This window comes from Rousettus aegyptiacus, unplaced genomic scaffold, assembly GCF_014176215.1.
Source record: "Rousettus aegyptiacus isolate mRouAeg1 unplaced genomic scaffold, mRouAeg1.p scaffold_m13_p_6, whole genome shotgun sequence".
Classification (NCBI taxonomy): domain Eukaryota; kingdom Metazoa; phylum Chordata; class Mammalia; order Chiroptera; family Pteropodidae; genus Rousettus; species Rousettus aegyptiacus.
In genome coordinates, this window is record NW_023416309.1 from 16,206,788 (window position 1) to 16,222,125 (window position 15,338).

Genomic DNA, 15,338 nt, shown 5'->3' on the forward strand with positions numbered 1-15,338 from the left:
CGTCCGGCCCGCGAGCGGGACTGCACGGGTTGGCGTTTCTTTCACACGCCCAACTCGACCCGAACCTGGGCCAGTCTAGTTTTACAGGTGTCCGACTTGGACAGTGTACGATGGGAAAAGAAAACCTCTGAGCCACCCTAGAAAGGTGCCTAGAGGTAAACTAATCTCCGTAAGAGGATTCCCTAATTTGAAGGAAAAGGGAGAGGGGAGCGGGGGATGGTGACTCCCTAAGACCTTAATTCCTCCACTATAGCTCCGACTTTAGGCACCAAACGGATTAAGTTAAGTCCTTTGTTCTACAGACGGGGAAACAGGCCCGTTTCAGGAGGTCAGGGTGGGACTGGACCCATCTGTTGGGGGCGGGGGTTAAGAATCATGGTAGCGCTCCTGCTTTTCCCGCCACGTGTTTTCCCGTAGCACTGATGCTGGTAACTTGCTTTATGAAACAAAACTTTTCCCTTCAACTCATTGACAGATGACGTCAATCTGGCGAGCGAAGAAAGTGCCTAATTTTGTGCAGGAAACGGCGTCTAAGGGGTACCTACCCCAAGTCTGCACTTCGGGCTGCACTTAGAGCGGAGGAGGCTGCACTGTGGCGGCGCTCCGCTTTCCTCGAGGCACCACCTTTTTGCCTTGTAGGTGGAGGAAAGCTAGCTTGGGTTTATATTTATTCTCTACGCACCACCGCCCCCTCCCCGCTCCTGCCCCAAGTTGCTAGGAATAGATTATTGGAAATAACGGAAGCTTTCCAAAGTGTGTCACCAAAGGTGTTTCTATTATAACTTCTTTACAGTTTTATTTGTAAGGAAATGGGCAGGTACAGCGAATTCTTCGGGTTCTCCTGTGTGTGAAGGGCAGGAAAGAGGGGATTAGAGGGGACAAATGGGAATACTGAAAGAATGAACAAAGTTATCAAAAAGTAACCTGGGATGAGAGGAAAAGGAAAGTGAACTCTAAAGTTTACACATCTAATTGAACATTAAGGTACCATGTAAAATCCAAGAAGTGTAGGTCTTCTGTTTTATTTAGTTTTGGAATTAAGCATCAAGGGCAGTGCAGGAACTTTGGACAAATAAATCACTGAACTATATTTCTGGAGTTACTGTTGACTCCCAAATTTCTCTTTATGGGAGGAATTTAGAGAGGTATCATTGGTTTGAAAGGGGGAATGATTGGATAATTGTCTTCAAGCTATATTTGCAGAGCAAACACAGATTTTAGATTCTGTATTGATAGCAAATATTCGATAGCCATTATGGAAGACCAAAGCAAATCCACTCTTTGACTTTGACACTGGCTAAAAACACTTTTTATCAAATGAAACTCTTTAGGAACTTAAGAAATACCAATAATTAGATCTAACTATGTAATTATATAATTATTTTTTAATCATAGATTTCTTAGCACCTTTACTTGTAGAACTTTTTTAAACCTCTATAATGTTAAATTTATCAGTCTCTTTAAAACTGGTAGTGGGTTGGACGGCAAAGGCTCAGTTGACTCTGAAGGAACCAATTCTGGGATTGGAGGTAGTCACTGTTAGATTTTTCCTATTCTACTATGTTTTCTAAACCTGAAGGAATATAATGTGGACTGACCCTTAAGTTTTCTAAGAATAATAAGGACATTGTAAAATTACTTTTTGGATGTGGTAGTTAGGTCTCTAGAATATAGAAATTACCTGTGAAAGTGTTGTTGCAACTTGATTATCCCAAAGAAAAATCATAATCTAAGATGGCTTTATCTTCCTGGAACATCATTTAAGGCAACATGGTTTATAATTCAGCAAACTGCTCCCCTCCCCTCCCCTGAGCCCAAGTATTTCATTAGTTCTGTAACCTATTAACTGATGGAAGATCAACCCAAAACAATTTGATTACCTTTTGAATACCAGGTACTTCTAGGCTTTGGAAAAATGAAGGTATATAAGGCAGTCCTTGCATTCATTACCTGTGAGACAGTACCTGTGAGACTCCTAAGGAATGTATAGGATGAAAACTTAACCCAATCTTAGAGGAGAGCCAGGAAAAGCAAAGTATATAACCAGTTTTTTGTGGGAGTAAAATCTTAGTAAAAAATGTACTTCACCATTCTGACAAGTGGTATTGATAATAGGGGAGGATATGCCTGTGTGGGAGCAGGGGGTATATAGGAATCTCTGTACCTTCTCAATTTTATTATAAACTTAGTTGCTCCAAAAAAATAAAGTTTTTTTAAGTGTACCTCATGGATCTGAAAATATAACTAACCAAAAAAGTAATAACTTTTCCTAATTTACTTTGCAGAAAATGAAAACGGACAATATATATCACCATTTCATGATATTCCAATTTATGCAGATAAGGTAAGGTGTCCTTATCTTTTGGATAGCCTCTTTACTGAGATCAGTTAATGTCACATGGATTTTCTGATATCTTAACAAGTGCTTAGAATATCTCATTGTGCTTTGACTTAAAGGTGCATTGAGTAGGAAGTTAGTCTTAAAACCAGATTATTCGGTTAAAGAAGCCACTAGAAATTGGGGAAAGGGTAGAGGAATAGAAGCAAATGTTTTAAAGTTGCATTGGTTAACAAAAAAAAATCACATTAGTCTTTTTCCATATGTGTATTTGGAACTAAAACCTTAGTTCTTCATTAGTGGTTTTAAAGTTAACAAAGTAGCCAGCCCAATATCTGGGCTTTGGGATATTTACTAAACAGTAAAAATAAACTAGATTATTCAGTGAATACAAGAGAATTCAGTACTTTTAATAGACTGGTAGAGTTAAAATCTACAAATAGTATTAATAAAGTTTAGTCCACAGACTTCTAAAAGAGATGTCTGTTTCTGTATATACTAGTGGGCTGAGGAAATCTAACTTTAGCACAAGTCGATGGGTTTACCACAAATTGGTAAGAATCTTTACTAGGAAAAGAAGTCTACAACAACGTAGTCCAAGATATTCGTGATCTTTGGGAGGTAGAATTAATTGCTAGTGACGTTTTTTTGTTTTTGCTTTTATGTTTTCCTTTATATTTTTTAACCTTTCTACAAAGAGCATGCATTATTTGTACAAATTTAAAGTTTTTTTAAAAAAAGAAAACACAGCTTTTTTAGCCTGCATCCCAACAGAAGGCTGTACTGTATTTAGGAACTGACACAAGAACAAATGTTTGATTCTTTTCCCTATTTTAAAACATTTTTTCATTTGGTCAGGAAGCTTGACTCACAGTGAGTACAGACCTTTTGCATTGTAAAAGGTACATAGGTTATTGATCTTCCTTAGCTAGATGTGGATATGTAAACACATGAACATCACATTCCAATGCAAATCTAGAATACTAGTAAAGATGAAATTTTATCCTCGTGTGTGCTGTCTTACTATTTTTCTGTGCTTGACTATCAGAAACAGACGAATTCATTGTACTGCTACCAGGAAGTTTGCTGCTAGTTTGTATTGACACATTGGCAGAAAATCCAAACTATATGTTGCTTTGGAGGAGCCTGCCTAGCTGGGCTCCAACTGGAGGCAGTGGTGCAAACAGCCCGAGTACAATTAGGTGCCACAGTTTCAGGAGGCACTTCTAATTGGCATGTGTTCTGTATGATTCTCAAAGTTATATTTATTCAGAAACTCTGATTTGTTACATCTGATTTCCTTGGAACTACAGAGTCCTTTCTTCCTCTTGAATTGGCATCATTTGGTTGGCTTGAATTATGTTTGTTGTATAATTAGTTGTATAGCATAGTACTTACAGTAACATCTCAGACCATTTTGAGTAATGAAGATATAATAAAATGATGTCCCTCTTTATTGATGGTACCTTAGCATATAGATGTGTTAAGGAAGGAAAGCATTTTCTTGACATAAATAGCTGTTTTTTGTGTGTTTGTGTCAGTCCATTTGGCCTGCTATATTGAAATACCACAGACTGTATCATATAAACAGCAAAAGTTTATTGCTCACAGTTGTGGAAGTCCAAGATCAAGGTGCCAGCATGATTAGGTGAGGGCCCTTTTCTGATCCCAGAGTTCTCATGTATCTTCACATGGCAGAAGAGGATAGGGAGCTCTATGGAGCCTCTTTTGTAAGGCACTAATCAATCTCATTCCTGAGGGTTCTACCCTCATGTCTTACATATTTCCCAAAGGGCCCCCCTACTATATTATCACCTTTGAGGATTAGAATTTTGACATATAAATTTTGGGAGGACATAAACATTCAGATTATAGTAAGTGATTAGGGAGTATTCTCTTCACAGAGCAGAATGATCATAGTAGTTATGGTACTTAATCTTATTGCTGTTTCAGCTTACCCCAGAATGTGAAACTGAGACTACATTTTGGTGTCGTTAAAACATATCCACTCAAATTACTCTATGATTCTTTGAAATCTTATATGGGACGAGTTATGTCTATAATCTGGGATTACTCGAATGGAGACTGCCTTTGTAACAGGCTGGCTCAATAGCACAAGCTCTTACAACAACTCTGGATCAGTGATCCAGACCTCAGTAAAACTCAACACTTGCAGGAAAAAGTTGTTTTGTTTTGTTTTGTTTTGAAGTAAGTTTAGTTTATACAAAACAAGGGCGTGGTACAAAGAAATAATTGGATTATAGTCTAAATAAAAGATCTGATTTAGTTGGTTACAGAAGAGTATGATTTGAAACATATTCCAATATGATTGTTTATATAAATACATTTTTTGTGTGTGGGGCCATGGGCCTTATGCCTAATATGGTCAGTCATTTGAGGGGTGATAATGAGGGAAGGTACCTTTAACACAGCTCAGCTAAGGAAAAATGCCCAAAGGCTTATTCCTACTCTAAGTCAGAACCTTTCAATGTGGACAGCATTCAATTTGGTGTATGTGTCATATGATAATCAATCCAGCCAATCTGGGAACCCTCATGACTCAGATACCCTGCTTGGATTACTCCCAAATTCGTTGGGAAAAAGGCAAAAGTAAGGACTCACTGGATTTTAGATTGTAAGAGTGTCCTTTGCTCTGGGTGGACTTGGGCATCAAATATAAACACCTGTAACTCAGAGTGTCTGACATAAAATTTCTAAGATACCAGAAGTTTAAAAAATCCAGAACGTAGCATAAACACTGCGAAACAATGGGTGGGTTGAAGCTTTATCTAAATGTGAAAGTGTTCAAATATCATGATTTGATGTTTAGTTTTAGAAGTTTGGTATTTTTTTTATTCTACCTTAAACTTTGATGTTAAATACTAGTTCTAACAATATAGACTTCTGTTTGTTTTTCAGGTGACTGTTGGGAGCATATATAAATATAGAACTATGTTTCTTTTCTGTTCCTCTAAAAAAGTCAAGCTTCGAATCAAATAGCTTGATGCTTCAGAAATTAAACAATATTTTCTGCAGTGTGTATAATTCTTAACTTTTAAAGATACTACCTCACCATACCAAAACTTTTAGACTCCTCTATACTACTCAAGTGGATGCTTTTTAGATTACTCATTTTCTTACAGGATTTGTTTTCTTTTGAATTTTCTATTTATTTTTATAGACAGTTCCATAAATGGAAGTTTAAAAAATATCACAGAATTAATAATTTAAACACCATTTGTCTTTGCCAACTTGTTATGTATGTAGAATGGTTGGGTTTTCTGGGTTTTATCTTTTGGTTTTACATTTTCCAAATGAAAGTTAACCCTGGAAACATGAAAACTGACAACAATTAAACTTAATTGACATATCTATAACTAAGAATAAACTTTTTTCTGCTTAGATGAGCTTTAAGATGACTAAAATTTTAAAATGGATATTCTAACCATAATCTCTAGTTTATCAATGTTATCAAAAAATTAAATTGTGATGATTAAATATGCATATAATGTGCTTATAGTGAATTCTCAAATAAAAATAGGATGATCATGTTGACGATAATGACTGGTTATTTCTGAAGCCTTTGAGAGCTCTATTTTATGGGGTAAAGATCACTGAACTAGGAGTAAGAAATCTTGATTTCCCTCCTTGTTTTACCACTAAGTGGTTTTGTGATACTGAGCAAGTTACTTTACCTCTGAGCACTGTTGGTCTTAGTGGAATTTTATATTACATTCTATACTGACATCTCATGGTTCTGTATATTTAGCTTATTAATGAAATCTCATTATTAAATATCATTATTTAAAAAGTCAAATAATATTGTTCATATTTATTGAATGCTTCTAATACCTTAGGCACTATGGTAAAGCCCTTATGTGGATTATCTAACATGTCATGTCATTCTCTGAGCTAGGTTCTTTTATTAACCCCCTTGTCTGGGATCACCAGCTAGAGAACTCATAAGCAGTGGTGGCTGGATTCAAACCCAGGCATTCTGGCTGTGATCTAAACCACTGAGATACTTCCTGGGAGGCATGTATGTGAGGCAGATTTTACTTTGTGCTTTTTCCCACATTTTCTACAGTGAATATCTTTTTGATTATATAGAAAAAAAAGGGTTACTTAAATTTTTGTTTTAGCCTAGAATTCAAAGAAAATGAATAAGAACTTTCTTTGGGAAGAAGATACTGTTTTCTAGTCTAGGGATTCTAATCCAAGGCCCTGGACTTGGTGGGTTTCAGAGGTTCTGTGAAATCGCAATTGGTATAAATGTACATTTTTCTTGGGAAGGGTTCTATGATCAAAATTCTTAGTCACTGAAAAATCGTAGAAGAGTTTGACAGCTGGAAGTGTAGACTCATGCTTGATTTTTATAAAGGGAAGAAAGTAAACAGATTATAGTTAGAATTTGTTTTCAAAATTTAGTCATTTTGAAGCTCTCCTGAGGGGACAAAATAGGAGCTTATTTTTAGTTAGGACATTTCAATTAAGTGTACAAGGAGGAACCCATTTACTTTTAACAACTAAGAGTATATACCCTGTATTTACAAAACTGACTTTGAAGCCATAATTCGAAACTAAGGGTTAAGAGCCGTTGTCACTTGGTGGGCACTTAATAAGGTAAAAATATTCTTGGAAATGATGAAATCTGCTACAGCCTTTCAAAAGAAACTTTGTTAACTACATGAGCTCTTCTGTTAGGGATTTTGTACTCAAAACTACTCTAGAAGTTAAAAAAAAAAAGGCAAGGTGCCCTTGTTTTTTATTAAGCTCTTGCTTTATATATTGTTTATATCTTGTTTACATGTTGTTCTCCAAATTTTATTGCAATACCAAAAAGAGTGGTGGAATCAGATTCCTAAATCTAGTATTTACTTGATTTCTGAAGTTATCTAGAGAAATCCGTGAGAGTCAACTTGGAAATGCTAATTTAAGCTACTTATGTACTAGGTTTCGGATCCAGTGTTGAAAACAGGGAGCTGTGAGCTTGGGTGCCAGAACAGGGATTTAGAATCCAAAGCATAGCAGAAGTAGAGAACAGAGTTCTGAGAAGTCCTAACAATGGAAATAATAAAACCGTAAATTCAGGGTTGAGTGAAGTAATAGTTGAAACCAATTAGAATTAAAGAAAGAAGGCATGAATTTCTAACTGGGTGATAATGAATTTTCTAAGATCTTGTCTTAGTATTTTTAAGTGCATAAACATTGGAAATGTTAGCATGCATATTAATTTTTAAAGTGCATATAACATAAAATTTGCCATTTTAACCATGTTTAGGTGTATGGGACAGTGGTATTAAGTTCATGTTTTTGTGCATCCATCCCCACCCTTCATCTCCAGAACTCTTTTCATCTGCTCAAACTGAAACTGTTTACCCATTAAACAATAGCTCCCCATTCGCCTCCATCACCCTATCCCTTGGCACTTTAGATATCTCATGGAAGTGGAATTGTACAGTATTTGTGTTTTTGTATCTGACTTATTTCTCTTAGCATAATGTCTTCAAGGTTCATCCATGTCGTATATATCACATTTTGCTTTTCTATTCACTCACCAGTGAGGACACTTGGGTTGCTTCCATGTTTTAGCTATCGTGAATAATGCTGCTGTGAACATAGGTGTACAAATATCTCTTGAGGACGCTACTTTCAGTTCTTTAAGGTAGATACCCAGCAGTGTAGTTGCTGGATCATTTATGTTATGTAAAATTTCCTGGGGCTAAGAGACTGGAGAAAACGGTTGACAACTCTGTCATTACATGAAGAGTTTATTAATTTACATACGAGATACATCTTGGGTGGTGGCAAGATTATATAGATATCCTCTGCATCTTCCAGACTGTGTTTATAGTTAAAAGCAATGAGTCTAGGTGCTGAGAAAGGAATGTGTGTTTAATCTAAAGTGAGGGGAGGGAGAGGCAATGAAAGACCAGAAGACCAGATGCTGAGAGGCTCTGGTGCCAGAGTTGGTTAAGAGACAGATAATATCTAGGACCACTCACTACGGAGTTCTTGTGTATATTCCCGGACGTGCAGTGGGGTGAGGCAGGAGTCAATATGGTGGATAAGCCTCAAGACTGAGTCAGCTCTGTCTACAATGCTCAATATAGTAATTCTACTTTTAATTTTTTGAGATATCACCATACTGTTTTCCACAGAGTTTGTATAATTCTACTTTCTTACCAACAGTGCACAAGAATTCCAGTGAGAATGCCTACTGTTTTTAACAGTAAAAGTTTTTCCAGCAATGGAGTAATTGGTTGAATTTCTCACGTCAGTTACCCTAAAAATTCTAAGTATCATTGTTCACCTAGTGACAACCTCTGCAATGTAGTCATGTTGTCTAGGAGAAATAAACTGTTCTTTAGTAGTAGTTCCTACTAAAGTATGAAACCCCCATTTTTTTATATCAAAATATTTAAAAATACTTTCCCTTGTGATAATAAAGAAAAAAAGTAATGACTAAAAGCTATTACAAATTCATTGCTTTAAAAAAATACAGTAATCACTACAGCATGTACATATACTTAAAAAACGTGTTAAATATTCATTTTACAGACTAGTCTGTCATCTAGGTTTGAGGACTCCATTCTGTGTATAGACTGTGACCCACAGGCTGAGGGACCTGGTTTGGTGATCCAACCCTTAGGGAGTTTAAAGCCTTTATTCTGTTCACTGCTAGTCTTCAGTGCCTAGAAAAGTGTCTGGCACATAATGGTGGTGGTCAATAAGTTATTTGTTGAAAAAAAAATGAATGAATTGGACATATGGCTCCTCGCAAGATATTCCTTGCTAGTTTTGCCCAGCGAATGTGGTTTTTTTGTTGTTATTGTTTTTTCGTTTTTGGCTTTTAGCTATTAGTTATACAGGTTTGTAATATTAGGTCATGTGGTTTTGAGATCTGTATGTATTTATTATTTAATTACACTGAAGTGTTCAGTCAGTGATTTCGGCCCTATTTACCACATTTTTTCTTGAGGCAGTGTATTCGTTTAGTAACATTTTCTTTAAAATAACCAATCTCGGTTTTCACAGCTCAGTTAATCTTTCATGTAGTAATGGCTCCATCTTGTGAATCTTTAGGATATTGCTGCTGAAAACTTTAAAATACCTGACTTTGTTCTAGTATAATAGATGTCCGGATCTTACTTTTTATTACCAGAGTATGGTACTAGATAGATGTAGTTCTTGAAAACTTATAGTGAGTAGAATGAAATTTAATCAAAAATTGGATGTGAGGTTTCTACCCTGAAAAATTAGTGTTATGTTTTCTAAAATCATCCAGTTACTGCTTTACAAGGATAGAGCGGTTTATTCAATCCTGGACTTAAATGTCTCCATTCTTTGTGGTTTATATGTTGTTAGCACGTAGGCATCAGGAGGCCTGGAGAAGAAACTCATAAAATGCTTTTAGTCTCCCTTAGTTTGGCCAAGAACTTAGATGAATGACAGAAGTTTTACACTCTTGAATATAAATCTGTGTAGCTTTTCTGCTTGATTAAAAGTAGCCACAAGGTAATTATTGGCTTTGACTTATTCTCTTGTAGTTTATCAGTCCGTGGGGTTTTTTTTTTTAATGCAAAGTAACAAGTAATCTTAAAAACTTGTGTAACTAAGTGATTTTCATTTTAAATTAGCTTTTAAAAATGTACATTTTATGATACAGTAATTGCAAATTTGGCTTCATGTGTGCCCTTTGCAGAGCCTATAAACTGAACAATTACTGCATTTAAAGTTCTATTCCTTGGTAAAAATAATTTTCTGACTCCTTAAAGCTGTTTTAATTAGTGATCTTATGCCAGTTAGAGACCCTATATTTTATTTGGGTGTGCAAAATGAGATGGCAGTCATATTTTCGTTCATTGTGTTTTCAAACAATAAGCACTTGGTAATTTTAAAAAATATATCATTTGTTTCAAAGTAGTCAGTTTAAGGCTGTAAATTAATTGCACTAGAACTGCCTTTGGTTAAAATATTTTTGGAATATATTTTCTTTTCAGTGTCAAACTTCTTGTCCTTTTGAGGAGTACTTAATTTTTAAAAAGCCAAATTAAGGGAACGTTGTGGGTAATCAAGCTGATTAATTTTATTTGAGGCTAAAGTGGAAGTATGACAAAGTAATTAAACTGATTTGGGATTTGTCTTATAAATCGCCTCTGAACTAGGTGATCTAAAAACATTTTGAGTAATTGTAGAATCACTGGAGGGAATGAGTAGTTTTTGGAGATGTTTGCTTTGAAGAGGGCCTTTCTCAGAAATACAAGTTCTGTTATGTTTAAGCATTGTTTCCTTTATAGAAACGTTCTTTCCACACACACACCCCAACTTTTATTAAGAAAATTTTTAAAAATTCCAAAGTGTTTGAAAAATTCTACCATGAACAACCATATACCCACACCTTGGTTCTTCGATATTTTTGCAGAATAATATTTTGCTATATTTGTTTTGTCTCTTCATCCATCAGTCTTATTTTTTGATGCATTTTATTGAAAATCCATTGACTTCAAAGATTCGATATAAAGAGCAGTTTAGCTTTGGAGGAACTAGGGCATACTCACTGAAGAAAACAAATTAGCTCCTGTGATCAGCGCACCTTCTCTCTTTTTCAGGATGTGTTCCACATGGTAGTTGAAGTACCGCGCTGGTCCAATGCAAAAATGGAGGTATGTTTCACCGTATATTGATAGATGTAGATGATTAGTTTTAACCTAGCCACACTGATTTGCCCAAGGGTTAAACAGCTGAAGTTCAAGGTTTTCCTCTTTCTGGTCCCAATCTATTTTCCAGTTGCATCTCCCATTGCCTGCCATTCTTTCCTCTGTGCTCCAACTAAACTCAGCCATTTATAATTTGCAAGTTTGTTACAGACTTTCCTTCCCTACACCTTTGCTTCTGGAGTTCCCAAAGCCTAGAATTACCTTTTTCTCCTGTCTTCTTCTTAAGTCCATCATCAACTCCTCCATAGGGTCAATGGGCTTTCCTTAGTCACCTCAACAAATGATCTTATTGGAATTTCTGTTGCATTTTGTTTATTTCCTCCTGATGACACCTAAGATATCTGGCTTTCTGTTAGTGGGTATTTGTTATGTGTCTTATATTACTTAAGCTTTTCAACAGTAATTACACTTCTCATGTAATAGACACTTAAATAATTGAATAATTTTTAAGTCCTTGAAAGGAAAGCTGAAGTTGGATAATATTTATTTTGTCCTTTTAATAAAAATCTTACTTCTCAAATGTTAAGATTTATTCTAGGTAAGTTCAGTTTTGCTTTCTGGAATTAGTAAATGTTCCTTTTGCCTTCTTGGTAGTGCGTGTAGACTTCAGATGTTTTCCACTTAAAGGCTGATTACAGAGAGACTTATTTCAAATTATAAAAATGTTAGCAGTAAAATATATCATTAAAATGGAACTAGGGTATGTACATTCCATAATTAATTTCCTCAAATCCGTATTCGAATAGTATTTCACATCCAAATATACAATGAATTGAAATTTTTTATTTCAGATTGCTACAAAGGACCCTTTAAACCCAATTAAACAAGATGTGAAAAAAGGAAAACTTCGTTATGTTGCAAATTTGTTCCCTTACAAAGGATATATCTGGAACTATGGTGCCATCCCTCAGGTATGTCTATGCAATTGCTAGAAATGTACTTTTTAGCTAAAAAAAAAATTAACCTGCTTTTAGTAAAAAAGATTTAAACATCCTCAGAGAGTTTTTGCTGTAATAGGTTTTTAAAACATAAGGAGTAATTAACTAATTTTAATATTTTTTCAATAACTTATTTTCAAGATAAAGATATTTACAATGTTTAAGTTCACATTTGAAAATTTGTTCTTTTCTGAAATATTTTTCTTCCTATATATGTGGACTAGTTATATACTATACACATTCTTTTTTTATAGAATGAGTGGTAAATCTATTAAGAGAGACAATATAGACTATTTTTGGCACCAGGCAGACTAGGGTTCAAATCCCAAGGCCGCCACTTCTTAAGTTACCTAATTTGCCTCTGCTTCTTCCTCCCCAAGACACGACTGTCTCCCCCTGAGATATTAATAGTACTTCGCTCATATGGCTATTGTGAGGAATAAAGCACCTAGTTCTCACAGCTGTTGATCTTTATGTTGAGAGTCCTGATTCCTTCTTAACGCTGAGCTTTCTGTGGTAAAGAATGGGATTCTGATTTCCTAAACAGTCCTTTGAGGAGGTGGTGGTGATATGGTATCTATAGGGTATAAATTATTTACCAATTTATCTGTGGGTAGTAGGGTATAAATTGTTTACCAGTTTAATCACAGCACAATTCCAGTGTGTAGTAGGACCTTATGTCACATTTGAAAAATCTCTATAATCTTGTCTATTATGAGTAAATGACAGATTTAATTCTGATTTGGCTAGGTGAATGCTGTGGCACTTACGATTTTTACACAAAATATTCAAACAAAATATTCAATATATTTTTTTTTCCTGTCGATAAATGCTTTGTTTGTATTAATCATTAAGTCTATTAAGTGGAATCTACTGTGAAACTATAAGTTACAAAAGCATAGGTCCAATTCATTTAGTTTGTGAGGTAATTACAAAGTTATTTGTCTGCCTTAATTATAGCACTTTACCTTGTACTTCAGTTGGCCTAGTATTTAGCCTTGAAATATCATCCTTCTGGGAAAACATAGCTGAAATTCTCATTCTTCTGTAGCTTGGATTTGGCTTTGTTGGATCTGGTCTTCCGTTTTCATCCTTTGCTTTTATCTTTTTGCCTTTGCTCCAGCTAAGTAGGCAAACAAATCCAAGAAATATGTTCTGGATTGGGGAGAAATGAGCCAAAACAACAGCTACATTTTAAGCTTGACTTCTTGGCAAACACAGGCCATCTGTTTTTTTTATGAGATGCTCTGTAAGGATTCTGTCTTGCAATTTAGCAGGAAAGAAAACCAGCAATTTTAAGCTTCAAAAAATCCTGATTAAACTTTTCAATTTTGGCTCCTGGTCAGCAATGATACTTTTATCATCAGAACACACAGTTTCTGTTTTCTTTCTTTTTTATTAGGTGAGGCAGCCCTTGGTTGACCTCACTGATTGCAAGGACCTTGTCAGTTTACAATCCCTTATTTTTTAATTTTTTACGCCTACAGCACCTGGTCTTCCTAGGTGGTCTCCCATGCAAGTACTAACCAAGCCTGACCCTGCTTAGCTTCTGAGGTCAGACGGGATGGGGCTTGTTCAGGGGTGGCATGGCTGTGTGCTCTGTTTTAATATTATTGCCAATCTACCTCTTTGGAAATTTATTTTAAAGAAAATGTAGTTAGTAGCAGATAGTACAGAGATTTCTTCAAAGCAATTTTCTTTTAATATATTTTTAAAGTAAATATTTGGGTCTATATCAGTGTTTACATTTGTCTCAGTAGGTGATTGTTTTTTGTTTGTTTTAAATAGGATCATTATTCATTCTAAAGCTTAAATTTAGTTTAGTGTTCTATGAATAATAGGGGCCCTGGCATTTAATTAAAATTATCGTGTGTAGTTAAGATTCTTAGATGCAAATAAAGAATTTTTTAAATGAGCAAAAATAGCTGAAGATAAATTTCTTTTTTTCAGAAAGACTCTTGGGATGTTATCTTTTAATGTCAATGTGATCTACTTTGTCAGTAGCATGTATAGGAGTGATATGCTCTAATAAGTCTTTTTTTTTCAGACTTGGGAATACCCAGGACACAATGACAAACACACTGGCTGTTGTGGTGATAACGACCCAATTGATGTGTGTGAAATTGGAAGCAAGGTAATAGAATCTGAAATATTTTTCTTTAGTGTTTAAGATGATATTAATGAAATATACAAAGTTATACTTCAAAAAAACATTGTGAATAATGACATTGTTTGGGTGATTAGAAGCTTCCATTTCATTTTAAGTATTTGTATATTATAATTTGTACAGTTAAACCTAACCTAGAAAAAATGCATGTATGAGTATATGACTATACACATATTTGGAAGAAGTGGACATGTTCTGTGCTGCTTTAGAAGGCAGATGATTGGTCAATAGGTGAAGGGTACCAGGAGGCAAAATTCATCTCAATATAAGGAAAACCTTGCATAATGGTTTGGAGTGATCAGTGAATTGATTACTGAAGCCAAATAACCTCAGAAGTTGGAGATAAATGGCAGGGATTCCTCTATATAAAGTAGTCTGCCCCAAGAGTCTTGACTATGGTTATATTTTTTTACAGTCTTTCTCAGGCAGAGAGAAATAGTAAACAGCTGAAAAGAAAGTTATCATTCAGTTTCTTAAGTCACCAAGTTTAGTCATATCGTATGACTTGTGTAACTTAGTGGCTTCTATAAAATAAAAGGTAAAGAAAGCACATTAAAATATGTATTTGAAACAAATGATGGAGGGTTTATTTTTGGCATAATCAATGACAGCTTCAAAAATATTAGTTACCCTGAATTATGTCACTAATTTTCTTAGGACCTTTAAGTAGAACTGATGGCATTTACTTGGTTAGCTTTTTAAAAACTGCTTATAGAAACAATCTTAGGGTAAGTTTGCAGAAACTTGGCATTTTCTTTATTTTCTGTTATCCACCAAGTAAAGCTTTTCTTCCAAAATTTTGTTCTGTAGTGTTGTCTTGACTGTGATTATTGACTTTCAGGTATGTTCAAGAGGTGAAATAATCAGGGTGAAAGTTCTAGGCATATTGGCTATGATTGATGAAGGGGAAACTGACTGGAAAGTCATTGCCATTAATGTGGACGATCCTGATGCAGCTAATTATAATGGTAAGAAAACTTGAAGAGTCTCAAGTCTTTGTATCTAAATCTGATGCACCACTTAACCTGTAATGACAGAATTGTAAGGTCACGCCTGTGAACTGTTGAAGAATGGCGGAGCAAAACATTTGACAAAGCATTGTTATTTCTAATAGAACTTCTATGATTAGTAAACTTTCCCCTTCGTACCAGGAAAGAAAAATCTGGTAGTTTGTG

The 15,338-nt window shown here is 35.1% G+C and overlaps 1 protein-coding gene across 1 annotated transcript in view; it reads left to right on the top strand.

Annotated features, from left to right (window-relative positions):
• Window positions 1-15,338, top strand: part of PPA1 (inorganic pyrophosphatase 1) — a 38,015-nt gene that overhangs the window by 351 nt on the left and 22,326 nt on the right. Inside the window, exons 2-6 of the mRNA XM_016121069.2 lie at window positions 2,286-2,344; window positions 10,951-11,004; window positions 11,850-11,969; window positions 14,044-14,130; window positions 15,005-15,131. Coding sequence (XP_015976555.2) covers window positions 2,286-2,344; window positions 10,951-11,004; window positions 11,850-11,969; window positions 14,044-14,130; window positions 15,005-15,131 — 447 coding nt within the window. The remainder of the gene's footprint in view (window positions 1-2,285; window positions 2,345-10,950; window positions 11,005-11,849; window positions 11,970-14,043; window positions 14,131-15,004; window positions 15,132-15,338) is intronic.